The following is an 18381-nucleotide window of genomic DNA, read 5'->3' as shown; positions in this document are numbered from 1 at the left end:
ATTTGGATGGTAGGATCTTAGCCAGGCATAAGTGTCTAGATACTATGGGGACTGGCACTGGTCTGTGGATGGATGAATCGATGGATGGATTCAGTACAATGGATGCTCAGTGGTCAGATTTTTTTTTGACCTCCCTAGTGAACCAGTGATGAAATCCCCTATCCATTATTTGGGATTGTTAAATAATGACCACTAAGGGGGGTTACTAGTAGGCCAACATTTTCAAAAATAGCCATGGCCTTTGGGTTCCTTGTTTTTTGAGTGCCCAACTCTGGACACTTATAGGCCTGATTCCCAGAGGTGCTGAGCACCTCCAAAACCAATGGGAAGTCAAGAGGAGATAGAGGCGTTCATCACCTTTGATAACCAGGCCCAAGATGTTTCAAACTGGGCACCTAAATATTAGAGGGACGGAACTTTAGGAAACTTTGTCCATCATCACCACTGGCTTACACACTATCCCAGGGCCTCCGAGGAAAGGTTACATTGAAGGTGGCCAGCAGGATGGATGGGGAAACACAGCAGCCTCCAGACTTCTAGCTAACAAGAAGATATTAATTAACGTAGCGAAACAGTCCACATTGCCCTCCATCATCCTGGTACTGGCGCCCCACCTGTACCAGGTGCTTGGCTCTAGAGTTGGCTTCTAGCGGGCCATCTAGCAGACTGCATTCTCCTTTCTCACTCTGTGATGAAATTGGAGGTAACAAAACTCGGCAGAGCCAACCCCAGGCTGAAAAGTGGGACACAGATCCAAGCATGCAGCTGACGGGCAGGTTTCATAGAATGTGTCTCCCTTTGGAATTTCCTTTCCAGAAAATAAACCCAAGTAAAATTAAAATCTATGGTGCTTAAAGGGGACACTGTCAAGTAATTTTTATTGGTTTAATTTGTGGTTTTACTCTCCGTTTGCAACCCTCACTCTCCGAGGCTGGGAAATAACATTTCTCCCCTTCCTGGGTTTTGTAACATGGCCATTTGGCAAATACTGATTGCTCCCCTTCCCTCTGCACCGCTCTTTCTCACGCTCCCTGGCTTGTTTATATGCACACAAGAAGGCTCTAGGTACGAACTGGCAATGCAGATTGCAGGGGCACAAAGGTGCTGAACTGCAGCAGCTCTTTGCCTGGAGACGTCCACCTACCCCTCCCACCAAGGGCAGGATTTAACCCATCCGGTGTGAAGCCCTATCCATTTAACCCTCTTTGAACCCTCCAACGTACTGCGTGATATTGTAGAGCCGCTGGGAATCTGTGGACCAACTACAGAGCTTTTACACCTCGAATCAGGAGACCCGATGAATTCGACTCTCTGGTTTTAAAGGAAGGGCAGTGTGGCCAACGCCAGGGGCGGCTCTACCAATTTTGCTGCCCCAAGCAGCCGCCGCTGCAACAGCGCCGGAGCTGCCGCCGAATTGCCACCCCGGGACATGGACTGCCGCCCCACTCTGAATGCCGCCCCAAGCACCTGCTTGGAAAGCTGGTGCCTGGAGCCAGCCCTGGCCAACGCTCACGATTTTACAAGTCCTGTAATATGTAGGAGAGTTCTTAAAGCCCCAACTACTGGAATTAAGAGACCGCAGAAGAATTCCAGCTTTTATATAAACAGTCCATTTCTAGCCCTCACGGTGGAGGAGAAAAGCTTGAAAATGTGAAATAAGTGCAGCCTAAAGGCTCAGAAGGCAAAGGGGGAAAAAAACCAAAACCATTGTCACCAGGTTGCTGAGGGGAGATGGGTTTCATATCAATTGTGGTAAACTTAACGCACCTCCCCAGATGGGGAGAATGAGGAGGGCCAGGTGACCCACTCAAGGAGGGATTGTACCAAGTATGAGACTGGGGCAGAAGAGACTTTATTTTTTGAATTGATGTTATTAAATCAGACCCCAAGACGGGGCATTGTTATGGGACACAAGCCTGTGTGAAGTTATTAAGGGGCCCTGAGAGAAGGGGAAACTGAGGGAGGGAAGGCCGAGCCACAATTGGCCAGCAGGGGTTGCTACAGGGCAGGCACACCCTTTTAAACACCCATTTAGTGTCAGGGATTTTTGTTTTAAATTTCATGATTTTTAAGCCAGTCTCACCTCCACAAGGCCCTTAGTGAGCTAGGCCTGGCTATCCTGAAGACCACCTCTTCATCCACAACCCTCTGAGATAAATGTGCTCCCAAAGGATGCTGAGGGGGACAGAGCCTAAGGTGGGTCTCTTGGGGCCGGGGGAAAGGCCTCTTGGCAGAGGGCAAGTGAGACTCTCCACCCCACCCCCAAGGGCTCAACCCTGTTCCCAGTGAAACCAAGGAGAGCTTTGCCACCAGCTTTAATGGCAATGGGGGTCAGGCATCAAGTCCCTGTTCCCACTCACACCATCTTTCTTTTCAAGACAAAGCCCTGCTGGCAAAAGGATTCCTTATCGGTTGCCTTGTTCAAGATGTTTTTTCTTGTCAGGACACAGTAATGCACAAAACATAAACGACCTTTCACTCTCCCAGACAGAGAGTGGTTGCGGGGGATGGGGGGGGGGGCGAAGAGAGAGCGTGAAACCTCCATAACCCTTTAGTAAACCATTGGGTTATGCACAATTTCTCCCACCCAGCCGCACTGCCTGGACTTCGCTAATTTCTCCAGCCTCCATGATAAATGACTCTGTCTGCAAAGTGACATCTTTCTAATCTGCTAGAAGACAGATGGGTCCCACTGCAGAGAGAAAAATTCACCAGTGAAGCCTGAGTGGGGAAAAAACAATGACACCAGGAGTTTGGGAAAGAGAGGGGGAAGTTTGTGTTTCAGTTCAGTTATTTATTTATTTATTTCTCTTCCAATTAAAACTTGGGTGAAATTTGGAAGGAAGGAAGAGGATCCGCATTAGGCATGATCTCAGATCTGCTATCAAATATTTCTTCTGTCTCTCTGAGTATCTGAAAACCACCCGCTAACTGGAATGTACCTTGGCTCGGGGGACGGAGGAGGCTGTCACAGCATTTAACATGATTAATTTTTGGAGAGAGTGTTATACATTGCTCTGTCTTTTCTTGTCCCAGCCCCAAACAGCTTAACCATGTCTGAAAACTATTGATAATACATTGCACTTCTCCAGTTCTTCCCATGCAAGGAGCTTGCAGTAATTAAATCCTCGCAGCATCCCTGAGTGATAAGGGAGTTTGTTATTATTTTGATTTTACTGATTGGGAAACTGAGGCACAAAACGGTTAAGTAACTTGGGTCACCTGGGAAAATCTGTGGCCAAGACAGAAATTAAACCCAGATATGCTGACTCCCAGTTCTCTTTTCGTCTGCCACAATGAAACAGGACCTTCACTTTGATCAGTGAATCAGTTCACCAGCTAAGACATAAGCAGAATCAAATCTCCTGCTTCAGGGTCTACTGGGATCAGGAAGGAATTTTGCCTCTATGTTCAACATTGCACATTGGATTGGGTAGGTGCATTATGGGATGGAGAGTCACTTTCCTCTGAAGTATCTGGTATTGGTCACTACAGAGCCTGGGTTCTGGACTAGGTGGAGCGATGGTTTGATCCATGTAGGGTGATTCTTGTGTTGACTGATGAGGTTTAGAGGGGATGTGACTTCAGCAAAGAGCACAGCTGAGTGAGTGGATGTGCATCAAAGGAGGCCAGGAGGAAGTTATGAGGAATGAAAGGCCTGAGACGTGAAATTCGCACAGGAGCACTAGATAGCAGTACGCAGGAAACATGGGCCTCTTCCCCTTTCTGGGGAGTTCTCCTCTTCCCTAATGGAGCCCCCAATCTCTTCTCATTCACCCTCACTTAAACCCCCATCCCAGCCACAGTCTTTCTAGACACGGAGTGGAGAAAGAACCTCCTTTCTGAGCCCACTTGTGAAGGTTACATCTGGTGTAAATGGGTGAAAATCCAGAATCACACCAGTTAACAGTAGGTCTGAATTTGGTCCTACAATCTCAAGACATAGAGTTCTGAAGGCTCCAACCACTGAGAGTGGCAGTAACTAGTTTTCCACATAGCAGTGTGGCATATTTATCACTTGATCTCGAAGCACCTGGGTAAGTGTAGAGAGTTTGCCTTAAATACTTATGGGGCCCAAGTCACGTGAGCCAGTATTAAGGCCCCAATCCAACAAAGCACTTATGCACCTGCTTAACTTCAAGCACCCCTATTAACTTCAGTGGAACCGCTTGTGCTTCTAAGTTAAGCAACAGACAACTGAGATCTCATCAAAGAACCAAGGCTGATCCACAAAGATTGCTGGTGCTCAGCCCAACAGGGACTAAAGGCATTTCCAGCTAGTGTCAGACACTCGAGTCACGTCCCGACTCAGCTCGACCATGAGGGACTCTGCAGACCCTCTCCTGCTGGGGCTGTCTGTGTGAGCCAAGGAGAACAGAGAGGAGAGGCAGAAGGGGAGAGAGCAGAGCTCTTGGGAGCTGAGTGGGGAAAGGCAGCAGAACACAAGGGGAGTTAAGAAAGCAGAGAGGGGACAGGGCAGAGGTTGCTTCGAGAATCTAAATGACACCTGCTGGCAAACCAGCTCCAGACTGGCTGCTGTTGCTGCTTCCCCTCCCCACCGAAGCGTGTCATTTCTGCAGCACACACCACCTGCTGCTCTTGTGGAGCAGCACTCCAGGAGTGAGGACTCCCCCAGACACACAGTGAACATCTGTCTTGGCCACAGATTTTCCCAGGTGACCCAAGTTACTTAACCGTTTTGTGCCTCAGTTTCCCAATCAGTAAAATCAAAATAATAACAAACTCCCTTATCACTCAGGGATGCTGCGAGGATTTAATTACTGCAAGCTCCTTGCATGGGAAGAACTGGAGAAGTGCCATGTATTATCAATAGTTTTCAGACATGGTTAAGCTGTTTGGGGCTGGGACAAGAAAAGACAGAGCAATGTATAACAATGTAGAACCAGGCCCGCTCCTCCTCTGCCCCTGCCCCCGGACCGCTGCGCTGTTCTTCTGGGAAGTACTGAGGGAAGGGGAAGTGGGGATAATGATACTGACAACAATGAGAGGGTGCAGGGAGCAGCCAGTGAAAGGGAACTGATGTCTCCACGGGCCTGAGCACCCACAAATCGCATTCAAGCCAGTGACGCGTTATGGGTGCTCAGTGCCTTTGGAAATCAGCTCAGAACTCTGTGTGTGCATGCGTGTGCTAAACTGGATGCATGAGTATGGGGGGGGGGAGTATCTGCATGTGTGTGTGTACAAGGAGCTATATGTGTAGGTGTGTGTGCACATAGGTGTGTATGACTGTGTATGCATGAGGGCATGGGTGTATGCATGTGCATGCACACGTGTGTGTGTGGGGGGGTGTATGTGTGTGCAGACATGCTCTGAACAGCAGCAGGCTGCTTCTGTCTGATGGGAGTGAAAAGCATGACTTGGAGCCCTGCTGGAATGGGCTTTTAAAATTGCTCAGGTGCAAAGAATTCACAGAAGCTACAAAACCAAATAAAACAGGCAGTGAATCAGGGAGGCTCGGTTTCTGTGTGTGCATGTGTATTTATTTAGTTATGCATTTTAAATGGGCCTCTGTTGGGGAGCAATCAGAAGAATAATTACTCGCCAAGGAAGCATGGAGCCCCTGGGTGCTTGCACCAAGAGCGCACAGCCCGGAAACCAGCCCTGGTCGCTGCACTTTGCAGGGGTTCTGCTGTGAATGCAGGTTTCAGAGTAACAGCCATGTTAGTCTGTATTCTCAAAAAGAAAAGGAGGACTTGTGGCACCTTAGAGACTAACCAATTTATTTGAGCATAAGCTTTCGTGAGCTACAGCTCACTTCATCGGATGCACTGTGAATGCAGTGGCTTGTGATGGACAGATTGGGGCGAGGGAGGGCGCAGACCCAGCCCGGCTACGGCAACTCCAGGCTGTATGAGTGAGACTCTTCACTTCACAAAAGACATGGTGGTGATGCACGTGCTGATCTATCAGCTTGCCAACAAGATCTGATAACATGCTCGCAGGGGGAACTGGTCATTAGGGACTGACAAAGCCAACCCCAGCAGCAGTGTCACTACGGTGTACTGCAGCCTGACGTACTGGAGGGGGCACTACCCCCTGCCATGGCTGGAGTCTCCTAGTAGGGCTAGGGCTGCTCCAATCTCAGGTGGTTGCAGTACACCTGGCTGATACCAAGGGACTTCGAGCCCTGCAGCTCATGGCTGGAGGCCCCACAAAGGAGCAGAGAAGACTGGCATTGATGAGAGCTGTCCATGCATGCTGCCTGCTGTGCCCACTCCTGCTTGCTACCTGCACCACTGGGCGCTAGCAATGTTCTGGGTGTGTCTTGCCAGGATCTGGAAGCAGTCACAGAACTCAAGGGTGGAGCAGGTCTATGAGACCCTCCCAGACCCACCTCCCTGGGGGCAATGCAGGGTTGTTCCCTACTCTACCTCTTCCAGTGTTTTGTCTAGATTGGTTTTAATGTTTCATGGTTGGGGTTTCCCCCCACATCCCCCATGAGGCTGTGCCACTGCTTCATACATCACAGCATCAAAAGCTTTTCCTGAAGTATCCAGGCTAATCTGTCTCTTCTGTAGTTTGATACCCACAGACCGCCACGCTCAGTAATTTCTCTCCTTCCTCATTCTTACCATCCGCCAGAGAGTCGCTGTCTGTCCCACCCACGCCACTTGCCAGCCTTTCACCGAGCTAGAGCTATTAAATAGTACTGGTCAAAAAAATCTACGTCGTTGTCTGAAAAAATTTAATTTTTAAAACCTGGTTCTTTTTCATTTTGTCACAAGTTTTCTGCAGGATGTTTCTGATTTTGACTAAATGACTATTTTTGCAAAGGAATTTCCGTTTTCATTGAAATTTAGGGGGATGGGGATGTTGGAAAACCAAAGTGGTGTGGTTTGCAAAATCTTCTTGGTTTTGATTGTCAAAAAACAAACATTTTTTGCTCACCACCCTCCCCAGCAATGAAAACAGGAATTTCCTGGCAAAAATTTCCATTTGGTCAATAAATAAATAAATAAATAAAAAATCGACAAAATGTTTTGACCCGCTTAAGTAACTGGCTCTTTTAATCTTTCCCCATAAGTCAATTCCTCCAGCCACATGATCATCTTTGTCACACTTTTCCAAACTCCCTTCCAATCTGTCAATATCTTTCAAATAATGAAGTATCCAGAACTGAATACATCTCTCCAGATCAGGTCATATCATGGCTACACAGACAGTAGAACCTATAACCTCCCTTCTCTGTGACTTGAAGCCTTCTGCCTTGGTCTTTTTATCCCACTCACATTTAAATAGTTGTCCAGATCCATCCTTAGGTCTTTTTCAGCATTTCACTTTTCATCCAGATGAGGGGCTGGGTATAAGAACCCAGAGATGGACCGAGACCTCTGAACCAGCAGCTTTTGTCATCCCTCTCTGCTACAGTGCCAGAGCTTCTCTATGACTAAGCTTCTTCAGTCCCATAGTCTCCTGGGAGAAATCATAGCTACTCCATTCCCGGCCTCTCCCAGCAGGGGTCGCCGAAGGGGGTGGTACATGAGCCTTGACTTTGTGAGGTGCTCAAGACCCAGCTTCTCCATGCAGGAGAGGCACCAGCCGGATTCCCACTGGTATAAATCAGTGTAGCTCCATTCACTCCCATGGCAAGTCAGTGGAGCTGCGCCAGTTTACCCCAGCTGAGGTCTGGCCCACTGCAGGCAATGGTCCAGGAGCCCTGGCTGTGAGAAGCTCCCAAGTAGACCAGTCACAACGGAAGCAGTCCTAGCACAGGTCACAGTAGGGCATGCAGAATGATGCCCGTCCATGGACGAGGAGGTCCCAGCATCATGCAGCAGGAGTCAGAGGCACCAGTGGCAAGGTGAAGCGGTTTATTTCTGGTGCAATGTTCATGCCTTCACCACACCAATGGAGTGAAGGCACATCCAGCTGTTCTACACCCTGCGGATCCAGTAGCAAGCAGTCAGGGTAGCAGCAGGAGTGGCTTAAAGGGACCAGGACTTCATGCCATTCATATCACGGAAAGAGAGTGAGCAGAACAGGACCCAGCAATCCGGTTTCCATGTAAAAGTCAGCGACATTTGTCAAGCCAAACATATGTGGATTTAACTAAAGAGAAACTTCGTGTTCTCAGCAGCTGAGAGCACACTTGCAAAGGGAAAGCCATCTGTACATTGACCCCTGCCCCTATCCAGTGCTCCGCAGTGGGGCCAGCTCTGCCATCATCCCCCTGCTCTTTCCCTGAGTTTGCCTGTGAAACTCAGAAGGTGGAGATTAACTAAGGGACAGGTTCTGACACTCATATTCACATTGACTAGGACTTTGCGGAGTCAGGTACTGATCACTGGGAGGGTCTCTGCCCTGAAGTCTATGGGATGACCCTGTGTAGAGTACACTGATTGGTCTTTTCTGGGTGGATTTGTGAGGGGAAATGTAACTGGTTATTATTGTTTCATGACTCTAGACTCCTTGGCATCCAGAGGCACACTGCAAACATCTCCATGCACCGTGCCACTGAAATGCAGCCTCCTCTAGGCTGGGAAGGCAGCAGCTGACTGGCACATGGCACAGCAGCGCAGGAATGAGGAGGACACTTTGGCCAAGAGTGCTGGGGCAAACCCACAGAAAGTGCTGGGAGATCTTTAATGCCCAAGCCAGCCAGCCAGCACTGCCAGTGCACAGACCTTATCCACAAGGCTCCTGCACCGTAAATTGCATGGAGCTTGGTTTAATGAGCTCAGAGACATGAAAGGATGAGTCATCCCTTTTTTCTCCCTGCCTGCCTCTCTTTTCTTCCTTCCCTTTCAGTCCTTTTTACTTCTCTCTCATCTCCCTCTGCTCTCTTTCCCTTTCGTTCTTTTCCATCCTTCTCTCTCTTTGCCTCTCTCTCCAAATCTCTTTCCCACCTTTCTTTCACTCCCACCATATTTTCCTTCTACCACCCCTCCCTTACTCCCTCATGCCACCCTCCCTCTCTCCTCTGTTCCCCCATGATGGATGGCAGCAATCACATCCACATCTGTTGCCTATAACAGAAATCTACTCGCCACCATGCCCCGCAGGACAACCCCTTGCAAAGCACAGTGACATGGCAGAAGCTCTCAGGCCCAGTGCATCATGGGGAAAGGTCACTTGTCCATCAGCATCTGCCTTGACCTCTCATTCATCACCAACTTACAGTCCCAGACCATCAATCTTTATTTGGTTCACCTCTCACTGTGCCACTTGGCCGTTTCACAGCAAAACCGGCACCAGCCAACCAGAGGAAGTTGGCTTCCAGCCCCGAGCCCTGCCATTACTTGACAATTAAACTGGCATCTTCTGGATGCCAGGGATGGATCAATGTCATGTGTGTTGCCCCCACACCTGCTATCACACTCCAGGGGGCTAGGTGCTTTCAGCCCTAGGCACGGTAAAGAAACAGCTTTAGTTGCACTAATGATCTCCTGCAGGAGATGGATGAAGCTCAAGCAGCCCTGATAATTCTATTAGATCTTTCAGTTGCCTTCATACCACTGATGGTAGGGGTTGGACTGTACTCCCTCACTGGGGCAGAGAGTCACTCCAGAGTATCTCTGAGTGATCTGAGAGGGCACTCCCCAGACATACTCGAAGGCAGGGTACCACAGGGCTCTATTTTGTCTCCCTTCCATTTCAGTGTCTATCAAGGCCTTAAGCAGCATTAGTGAGGAGGGCTGGACTGGGGTGCCATTGATATGCTGATGGCACACCCAGCTCATGAATGAAATTGGCACATGGAAGAAAGCTGTCTGGCTGCCTCTCAGACTGGGCAAGGCTGACGTGAGGCTGTGGGCTGGGAGAAGAAACTGGAGGGCACAGTAGAAGGAGAGCTTGCCCAGGGTTGCATACAGTTGCAATTGGGGGGCCTGTCCAAACCCTGGGGTATCCAGCCAGTAGCAGTGGCCCAGTCTGCTTTCTTTCGGCTGTGCACGGTGGGAAGCATGCACCTTTCCTCTGAGCTGCGGCCTCTTGGTGCCAGGCCTTTGTCACTTTCAGCCTAGACCTCTGCAAGGCACCCCACATGGGGTAAAAACGCCAGCCAGGGCGGACAATGGCTGCCTGCTTCCTGGGTGGTGCTTGTTGCTCCAAGCGCACTGCACCACAGCACCCTGGCTTGGAAGGGTACGGCATTTTCTGTAAGAAGCCCTCATCTCTAGAACTCTCTTGGCCAGGGCTCAGCTCTGTTAACATTCAGGGCATCTGGTCCCATAGAGTCTCCCAGGCCTGGTCTACACATATTGATGAAAAAATTCTTCCGTCCACTCAGCTGCCACCTCTCAGAGAAGTGGAGTTGGGTTCATCATCAGAAAAACCCCTTCCATAGCTGTAGGGAGTGTCTCCGCTATCTATGACACTATAGGAGTGTAACAACAGCGCCACGGGTGTGCCGCTGTCACGGCTGCTGTGACATACCCCCAGGCTTTCCCCCGAGGAGTGGGCCAAGGGCCTTCACTGTAGGGGGTTGCTGTTGATGATGGAGCTTGCAGCAGTTATATGGGCTCAGGGTGCAAGGAAGCAGGCTATGCTGCAAGTTGGCTTGGCAGGCAGAGTGCATTTTCTGAGGGATATTTAGCCCTTTGCTCTGGTTTTATGTCCACACAGGTACCTAGCGCATAGAGAGGCACTTCGAATAGAGTCAAATCAGTTCATAAAATTCAGCCCCCAAGATGTGTTTTGTTTATCATTATAGCGCCTAGAAGGCTGAACTGAGATCTTCATTGTGCTAAGGGCTAGTATATAGGCTGTACGCATAGTGAGGTAAAGGCCCTGCTCCAAACAGCTTACTTGGCAAGAGGTGAAGGGGAAACTGAGGCACAGAGTGGACACATGCAAGCCAGTGGCTGAACTGGGACTAGAACCCAGATTTCCTGAGTCCCCTGCATTGCTCCTAACTACTGGACCATGCAAAATTTACTCACTGACAGCCAAATGGAGATGTAAAAACTGCAACCCCAGATCAGCCTCGCCCTTCATTTCTGCTTTAATGAACTAGGCCATAAACACAGCAGCTGCAGCTGCTCACCACCAGTTCATCCTGGTAGCTCCGCTCCTTGGGAGGGGACGGCTGCAGCTTGCTCAGCCTTGCTTGGTCAGAGAGCCAGGTTGCACACTCTCTGCCCCCAGGGCAGATGTGGCGTTGTCCTCTGGAGTCCCTATTGGCTTCTCTCCACTCCTCCCGAACCATTCATCACCCATACTAATCACAAGGCTCTCGCTCGCTAGCACAGTGATATTGAAATCTTTTAAATTAGCGCCTCGAGGCAGGGGCAATAGAGGATGCTTAAGCCCAGGTGAGGGTCCCCTGGTAGTGGGGGGCTCTATACAAGGCCCAGCACTGCAGGTGATCCAGAACGAAATAGTGGGGGAGAGTGGGGAAAGGAAGATGCATAGGTCTTGAGCCTTACATCTAGATGGGAGGCAGAGGCAGTGTCTGGCTTTCTCTAACCTCACTGTGAGCTGGCAGCGTTCACATGCCAAAGGAAATGTTGGCCCTGCTGAAGCATGCAAGGGGGTTAGATACCTTTCCTGCGGCTCTGAGCAATCACCACAGCCTCAGCCCCACTGATAACTACAAGAGGGTGCTGGTGGCATCTTCACGCTCTTCTTAAACCCCTCAATGCAGCCTTTTCGAGATGCACTGACACAGGGAGGGGAGGGAGGGAGCGAGTCAAAGCTTCAGGAAAAACATGGTGCAATGCTGCCATCTCCTGGAGGACAGCTCAGGTCTCGTCCGTAAAATTCTGGAGGCCTGATCCTCCATGGAGTCACAGTCTCGGTGCTCTGGAACTGCTCTGAATGAAGCTCAGCCAGGACTAAGGTGCAGTGTGTCTTTCCTCAGGACACACTTTCACCAGGGCAAGAAGCCTGCTCGGCTTCGGCGCTTCCTGGGTCCGACCTCGGAGCATTCAGCCCTCTGTTCACACTGTGGGGTCCCTGCAGGTCCACCTAGATAGAATACCTGGAGAAGCCTTACATGCCCCCAACGGGCCATGCACCCCAACTTCGCAGTCAGAAGTGATGCTCAGCCAGCATTGTAAAACTGAAGGTTTATCAGTTGTTGGGAATACAGCGTAGAACAGATCTTGTTAGCACAGAAATCAGGAATGTGCAGTGAAGTCCATCTTGGGGAGAGAAAAATAATCCAGAGCCCAAGACCCTTGTCCTCCCCTCTGAGTCCCAAACCACAAACTGACCCGCTTCCAGCAGTCCAACCTCAGACCTGCCCATTGCCCCTCCTCCACCCTTTGTCTCTCTCCCGGGCAAACAGGTCACCTGGTCTGCACCAACACCTCCTGCTGAATCCATTTCACTGCAGCCTGAGCAGACATTCCCCCCAGTGCAAATTGCTGCTATTCTCATTCGGTAGCATTTTATCCCCCCTTTCACCTGGTGCAAATGACTGGGCAAAGTGCATGGCAAATGGGGCGTCAGGCCCAAGGAGCTGGGGCCCAATCTTGCCAAGTGCTGAGTGCCAGCAGCTCCCACAGTGGGTGCTCAGCACTTGGCAGGAGGTGCTCAGCCCCCCTCAGGATCAGGCCTTGTATCTGTTGCTGTCATGAGTTTTCGGCCCTGGGTGGGGAAACCATGTTAGCACCTTGCCATCGAGAGCTTTGGTCCAGCACACTTCCCTAGAGTGCTGCTAGCATGGCTTCCTTGGCCGGAGGTCGACCATGGGTCCACACTCTGCCACACTGACAGCCAAAGTGGGCGTACAGCTCCAAAGCTGACCCTGATCTCAACATGCACACCATGTGCAACCCCGCTAACACACAGCAATTGCTGTACCCTGGTTAGCACCTGGCCCACATACAAAAATACAAGCCCACTATTACTGTCAGCTGAGGGAGTTGCTTCTTTAGCTCAAGTTGTAGAGGGTCATGTTTTTAGTGCTGACAGTCTGAGGTTCAAAGCCAAGCCGGTGGGGTCATTATAGGTACATACACATGTACCTTATGTACCTATAATGTACACATTATGTACACCTCTCAACTCAGACATGGCAGCCCTTTCTGAGCCTCTGGCACTTAATCCCCACCTGCTTTCCTTCTACCTGGCTGCAGTGCATTCTCTTCTCAACAAGCTGACCTCCCAGTCTGTCCTACTCATCAGCTCGTGTTGCCCTCAATTCCCAGATGCAGAGCACAGGTCTAAGCAGAACATGCTCTCTGACCCAAATCCCACTGCACTCAGCGGGAGTCTTTCAGTGACTTCAGTGGGCTCTTGCTAAGGCCCATGGTAGGGAACGAGAATGTTGGCACTAGATCAGATAGGCTGGCCTTTGTACCAGGTAAGTGGTGTCAGCTGACTCACCCAGGAGGCGGGGTTGGTGTCCCTCACAAGAAGGCTCTCAGATGCACCCTCCCCATGAATGTATCCATTGATGCCCTATGTTAACTTAGCACCATCTACCAGTCCCCATTACAAAACCAACCCCCGCTCCACCTAGCCTGCGCTACCTGTGAATTGCAGGCACAATAAGATGTCCTGCACCCGCCTGGCACCTACCTTGGCCAAGCAATGAGCAGGATGTGCTGTTTGGTTCTGACGTGTCGCCTGCCGTAGCCTTTTCCTAATAATATACTTGGCTACCCGGATTGTTAATTACCGCTCCCCACCCCACCTCAAAATAGATCATTGAGCAAGGGCCCCAAAGGACAGTGTGCAAACAAAGATCCAGAAGAGGGGTTTCTTTGTGGCTAGTGAATCCCATGGTGGCCTGGCCCAGTGCTGCAGATTTGAGGCCCCTCTTTATGCCCAAAATAAACACCACAGGCCTGGGAGCTGGCAGAACAAGCTTCCCTCAGAGTGCCCCCTCCCTTCCCCACCAGATGGCCTCCACCTGACAGGGAGGGACTCCCCTTCAGAGGGGACCTGTGACCTGCCCACTCAGTCCCTGGCCTCTCCGCAGGTGGCAGCGACATCAGAAAACCAGCCAGAGGCTCCTGCAGTAGGGTCCAGGACATGACTGACTCAGGGCGCATTCTGTGCTGTGCAGCATCACTGCTTGGGGGTGCCAAGAGGATGGTCTCCAGCCACAAATGGCCAGCAGAGGATTCTCCTTGTGCTGGGGAAATGCCCAGCAGGCATAAAGCCAGGGGAGCTGGCTGAGCAGCTCCTGCAATAGCTGCCCCTCCACCCCAGCATAGGGGACATGCCAGGGAGGGAGACAGCTCGGGAGCAGGCTGACAGTGGCTCTGATATGCCAATTCTCCACTGGCATATGGTCCCTCAGGGGCATAAGTCAAAGTGGCCCCCATAGCTGCTGAATCAGGGAGCTGTAACTGTCTCCCTGACAGGGCCCTCTGAGCAAAGCTGGAACACAGGGGAGAACAGAGCCCATGATGTGCAAAACACAGTCTCCTGTGTGCCACCTAACCACCCAGAGAGCATGTGCGTGCCCTGCCCACAGGGGATCCTCTGGTCACACAGCAGCTCTCTGCTCGGAGCTTGTCGGGAACCAGCTCCTTTAAAAATACATCAATCAATATTTATCTGGCTTTAACAACGGGTGTCCTTATTTGACCAATGCCGCGCCTGGGAGGGGCTGGAAACCCCAATAATACTGTAACATCACAGATAAACTCCTCACCCGATACACCCTAAAACCAGGCTAAAAATAAACAGGCTTTATTGATTTATTTTAAAAATAAAACAAAGGAGCGAACCATTCAGTGACGTGAGGGGGAGGGGCAAGGGCCAAAGGATGGGGGTAGCATTGGGCAAGTGCAGTCATATCACGCTGTGAACCTCACTGACAGAAGTCAGAAAGTCTCAAGCCAAGAGCCAGATCCACAGCCCACTGAAGTAAACAGCAGTCTTTCCATTGACTTTTCAGGGCTTTGAATCAGGCCTCAAGTGCGCTGTACCTACTAGGACTAACATGCAGTGATATGCTGGTGTCACATGGTCACGGCCCAGCTTGGGGCCTCAGGGTAAGAACAGCCCACAGCCCAGAGTAGTGGCCTGGCTCACTCCATAACATCAATAACCAGGGGGGTGAGGTACTCGGAGTGACGGATCCCCAGGCTGAAATCCGGGGCCCTCGGCTTGGTGATGGTGACACGGCTGGTCTTGTAGTCCGCCGGCCCTGGAGTAGAGTCCCTTACGAAGTTGTACTTTCTCCACATGCTGTAGGCAGGTTGCCGGTGCAAGTAGACATTCGGTTCAGGCACAACAAAGGATGCCGGGCCAGGGACTCTTGCCAGCTCCTTAGCATTGCTCCACATGTCCATTTTGGAGGCCATGCTGTAGCAGGGGGCAGATGGCTTGATGGGAAGTCTAGGTCCCAGCATCCCTGGGAGGGTATAGGCATTGGGAGCTGGGTTGGGATCATTTTCACGGTAACGAGTGCGGTCAGCCAAGGAATAAGCCGGTGCGTAGGGTTCCCCCTGCGGATGCACCTTCTCTGTGTGGTATTCAGTTGGGGCAGGTGTGCTCATCAAACCTGGGAGCCAAGAGGCAGTTTGGTATCAATGTTACTCTGGTAGGGTTGGATTCTGCCTACTTCTGAAGCTGGCTGCACCCTGAGGTGTAGGCTGGTGCCCGCTGTGGGGTCATGCAACAGGCCTTTGGCCACGGCAGACCTCACTTCAAACGTGGCTTGCATTTCAAAAGAGTTTCTGTCTTACCAGAGTGTCTCTGGCCTCGGGAAATGGTGTGGACAGAATTGAGACGGATTGGCAGAGCTGTATGCAGGGGACCAGCAGTCAGAAAGGAGGGTGCATTCGTAGAGCTGTGGGGTGGGATGCTAACAGGGGAGGGCATTGTGCATCAGCCCTGAGAATCAGTCCAGACCCTCAGCTGGTGTAAATCGGTGCAGCTCCATTTCATTCAATGGCATGATACCCATTTACACCGAGGATCTAGCCCAAAGTTTTTAAGATCACTTGCCTTCACTATGCCTTGCAGTGGGCAAAACTCACATATTTCAAAGTCTGAATGACATTTTCAACCATTAAATCACAGTTAGTTGTCACAGGACTTTGTCAGATGTTGTGCTACCTGCAACAGCTTCTGGCACAGTCTGGTCTCTCTTTTGTCCTGCCTTTCCCCTAGTAGCCCCATCCCCTCTCCCCATCGCTGCACCAGCACTCTGCCTTCTCTTTGGATTCATGCCTTCTAGATCCCCTTATATGAGGCAAATTGTGCATTAGCTGTCTCCTGCCACCTGATATTATAAACACCTGGGGACTCCAAGAAAATCTCATGCTGCCATCACTGTTTACATGTGATTCCCTTTAGAACACATTTTCAATGGGACTCACATGTCCAAAAGCAATTTTAGAAGCCCAGAAGACAATGCACTCCTGTACCACCCCAACCCCATGCACCAGGGTTTAGATGCACTAAGAAATCTAATCCCACCCTTTGTGTTCCCTGGGGCCCATAAAGGATTCTGCGCAGCTCCCATTGAAGTCAATGAGAGCTCCATCCGTGATACAAGTCAAATATCTCCTCATATGCTGGCTAACCAAGAAGATACTAGCATATCCCTTAGTCAATGGAGAGTCACGACCAAGCAAGTCCCCTCACTATATAGTGCGGGGGCCCACCCAAAAGTGTGCAGTGGGGAGCAGCCCACTGTTCTGGCTCTAGTGGACGGGAAAGTGGCCTGTGCCAAGAAGAGGAGGAGACATCTCCTGGGACAACCCCATTTCCAGCTCACAAAGAGGAGCTGTTCCAAAGACATGGATCTGGGACATCAAACCAAGAGGGTCCAGGCACTGACTTAGGACTCAAGGTAACTGCAGCCTTCCTGGGTGCAGGGGCTGCTCCGACCCTTGGAGGAGTCACTGAGGCATTAACCAATCAGCCAGGGCTGTCCCATTGTAAATGTTGTTGATGCTTTTCTGAAGAAACCATCTCAGTGTGTTGGATTTCCCACAGCCAGAGAGCACCGCCAGCAGGCAATGCCGACCCCTCCAACATTGCTCAGCATCCTGCTGCTCTGGGGGGCAAACAGCTGCACAGTGTTTCTCACACACACACACACACACACACACTTCTGCACAGACAAGGGGTGTTCAGGCATGGACTGGCCTTTGTGCCTTCAGTACATATCCCCTCCCTCAGGGCCGAGGGCCATTCTTGGAGGGGGTAGCCAGGTGCCCAGCGTCATGCCCTGATGCCATGGCATTCAGGAGATGGATTGGTAAATGGCACATTCCCAGCCCTACTCTCTGAGCAGTGACTGCAGGGGCTCAGGGGGGACACACAGCAGCCCTGATCTCTACTCCCTGTGGGGGCCTGGGCGAGTCTCTGCGCTGTGGTTTTCTCACAGCCGTTCCAGCGCCCCAGGCCCCTGCAGCGTTACAGTGAAACAAGGCTCAGAAGACTGGCTGGCAGGTCAGAGCCAGAGCAGGCAGGGGCATTGCAGAGGCCAGAGACAGCAGGTGGCACGGTACTGTCTATCACCAAGGAACCCGGTAAGAGACCCCCCTCTCCTGCCGCTCTCCCTCCAGGGTAAATGTCGCCATGGAGCAGACTCTAGGGGGTCGGGGCAGTGACACATCAGCCCAGATGGGCATGAGGCTGAGGGGGAGACACCCGCTGGGCCGTGGGAATAAGGCGACGGCCGGGGACATGCGGGTTTGCTGGCAAATCCCTGTTTATTTATGCAGCAGAAGCGCGGCCCTCATTCCATCTTCATAGTAATGCACAGGCCACGGAGAGGCTTGGGCCAGGTGACCAGCTAAACAGGGTCCTGCCAAACGACCCCAAACACAAGCAGATCCAGGGAGGGGCCAGCAGGCCCTCAGCACCTCCGCTCACATGGCAGGAGGGTCAGAGGAAACAGACCAGGCCCTGGTCTCACTGACGCCAATGGGAGCCTTGCCATTGACTGCAATGGGGGCAGGGTTTGGTCAGTACAAGGCTCCTCTGGTTCCATTGCAGCCTGAGCCTTAGGGAAGCCTCCTGCCTCTGCCCATGGTGCTTGACAAGGGACAGCTGGGACCAGCACAGTGAGTGACTCTCCAAGCACCTGCCTGCAGAGCCAAAGTGGCAGTCAGGAACCTGAACGCTTATCACCCTCATTCATCTCTGCCTTCTCCCTGGGCCTCTCTAATGGCCACATGGGCAGATTCCCAAGGCAAATCCTTATTAGAGCACCTCAGTTTTACCTTCCTACCTCTCATCTAAGAAAGCCCGAAACAATATGCCCTCCTTTGACCACACAAATAGCCCCAGCTCTGTCCCCATGACTCTCCATCATCTCCTCTCCTTTCACAGGCCTGTCTGCAGCACAACGATTTAATCTATATCTGTAGCATATGTCTTCATTTTGTTTTGTGAGCACCATTTTGGTTGTGATACTGTCCTGCGCCTTCCCTGTTGTCTCTTTGCCTCCATCTTGGACTAGGATTCCAAGAAGTGTTGACAATGCAGAGCAATCAAGGG

General features: G+C 51.2%; 1 protein-coding gene across 1 annotated transcript in view; it reads right to left on the bottom strand.

Moving 5' to 3' along the window:
* Positions 1-14951: 14951 nt before the first annotated feature.
* CIMAP1C (ciliary microtubule associated protein 1C) overlaps positions 14952-18381 on the bottom strand; it is a 123365-nt gene continuing 119935 nt past the window's right edge. The window contains exon 5 of the mRNA XM_074964735.1: positions 14952-15427. Within this exon, the coding sequence (XP_074820836.1) occupies positions 14952-15427 (476 nt within the window). The remainder of the gene's footprint in view (positions 15428-18381) is intronic.

This window comes from Natator depressus, chromosome 10 (genome assembly GCF_965152275.1).
Source record: "Natator depressus isolate rNatDep1 chromosome 10, rNatDep2.hap1, whole genome shotgun sequence".
NCBI lineage: Eukaryota > Metazoa > Chordata > Testudines > Cheloniidae > Natator > Natator depressus.
The sequence above is the reverse complement of the archived record's forward strand: the minus strand, read 5'-3'. Positions and strand labels throughout refer to the sequence as shown.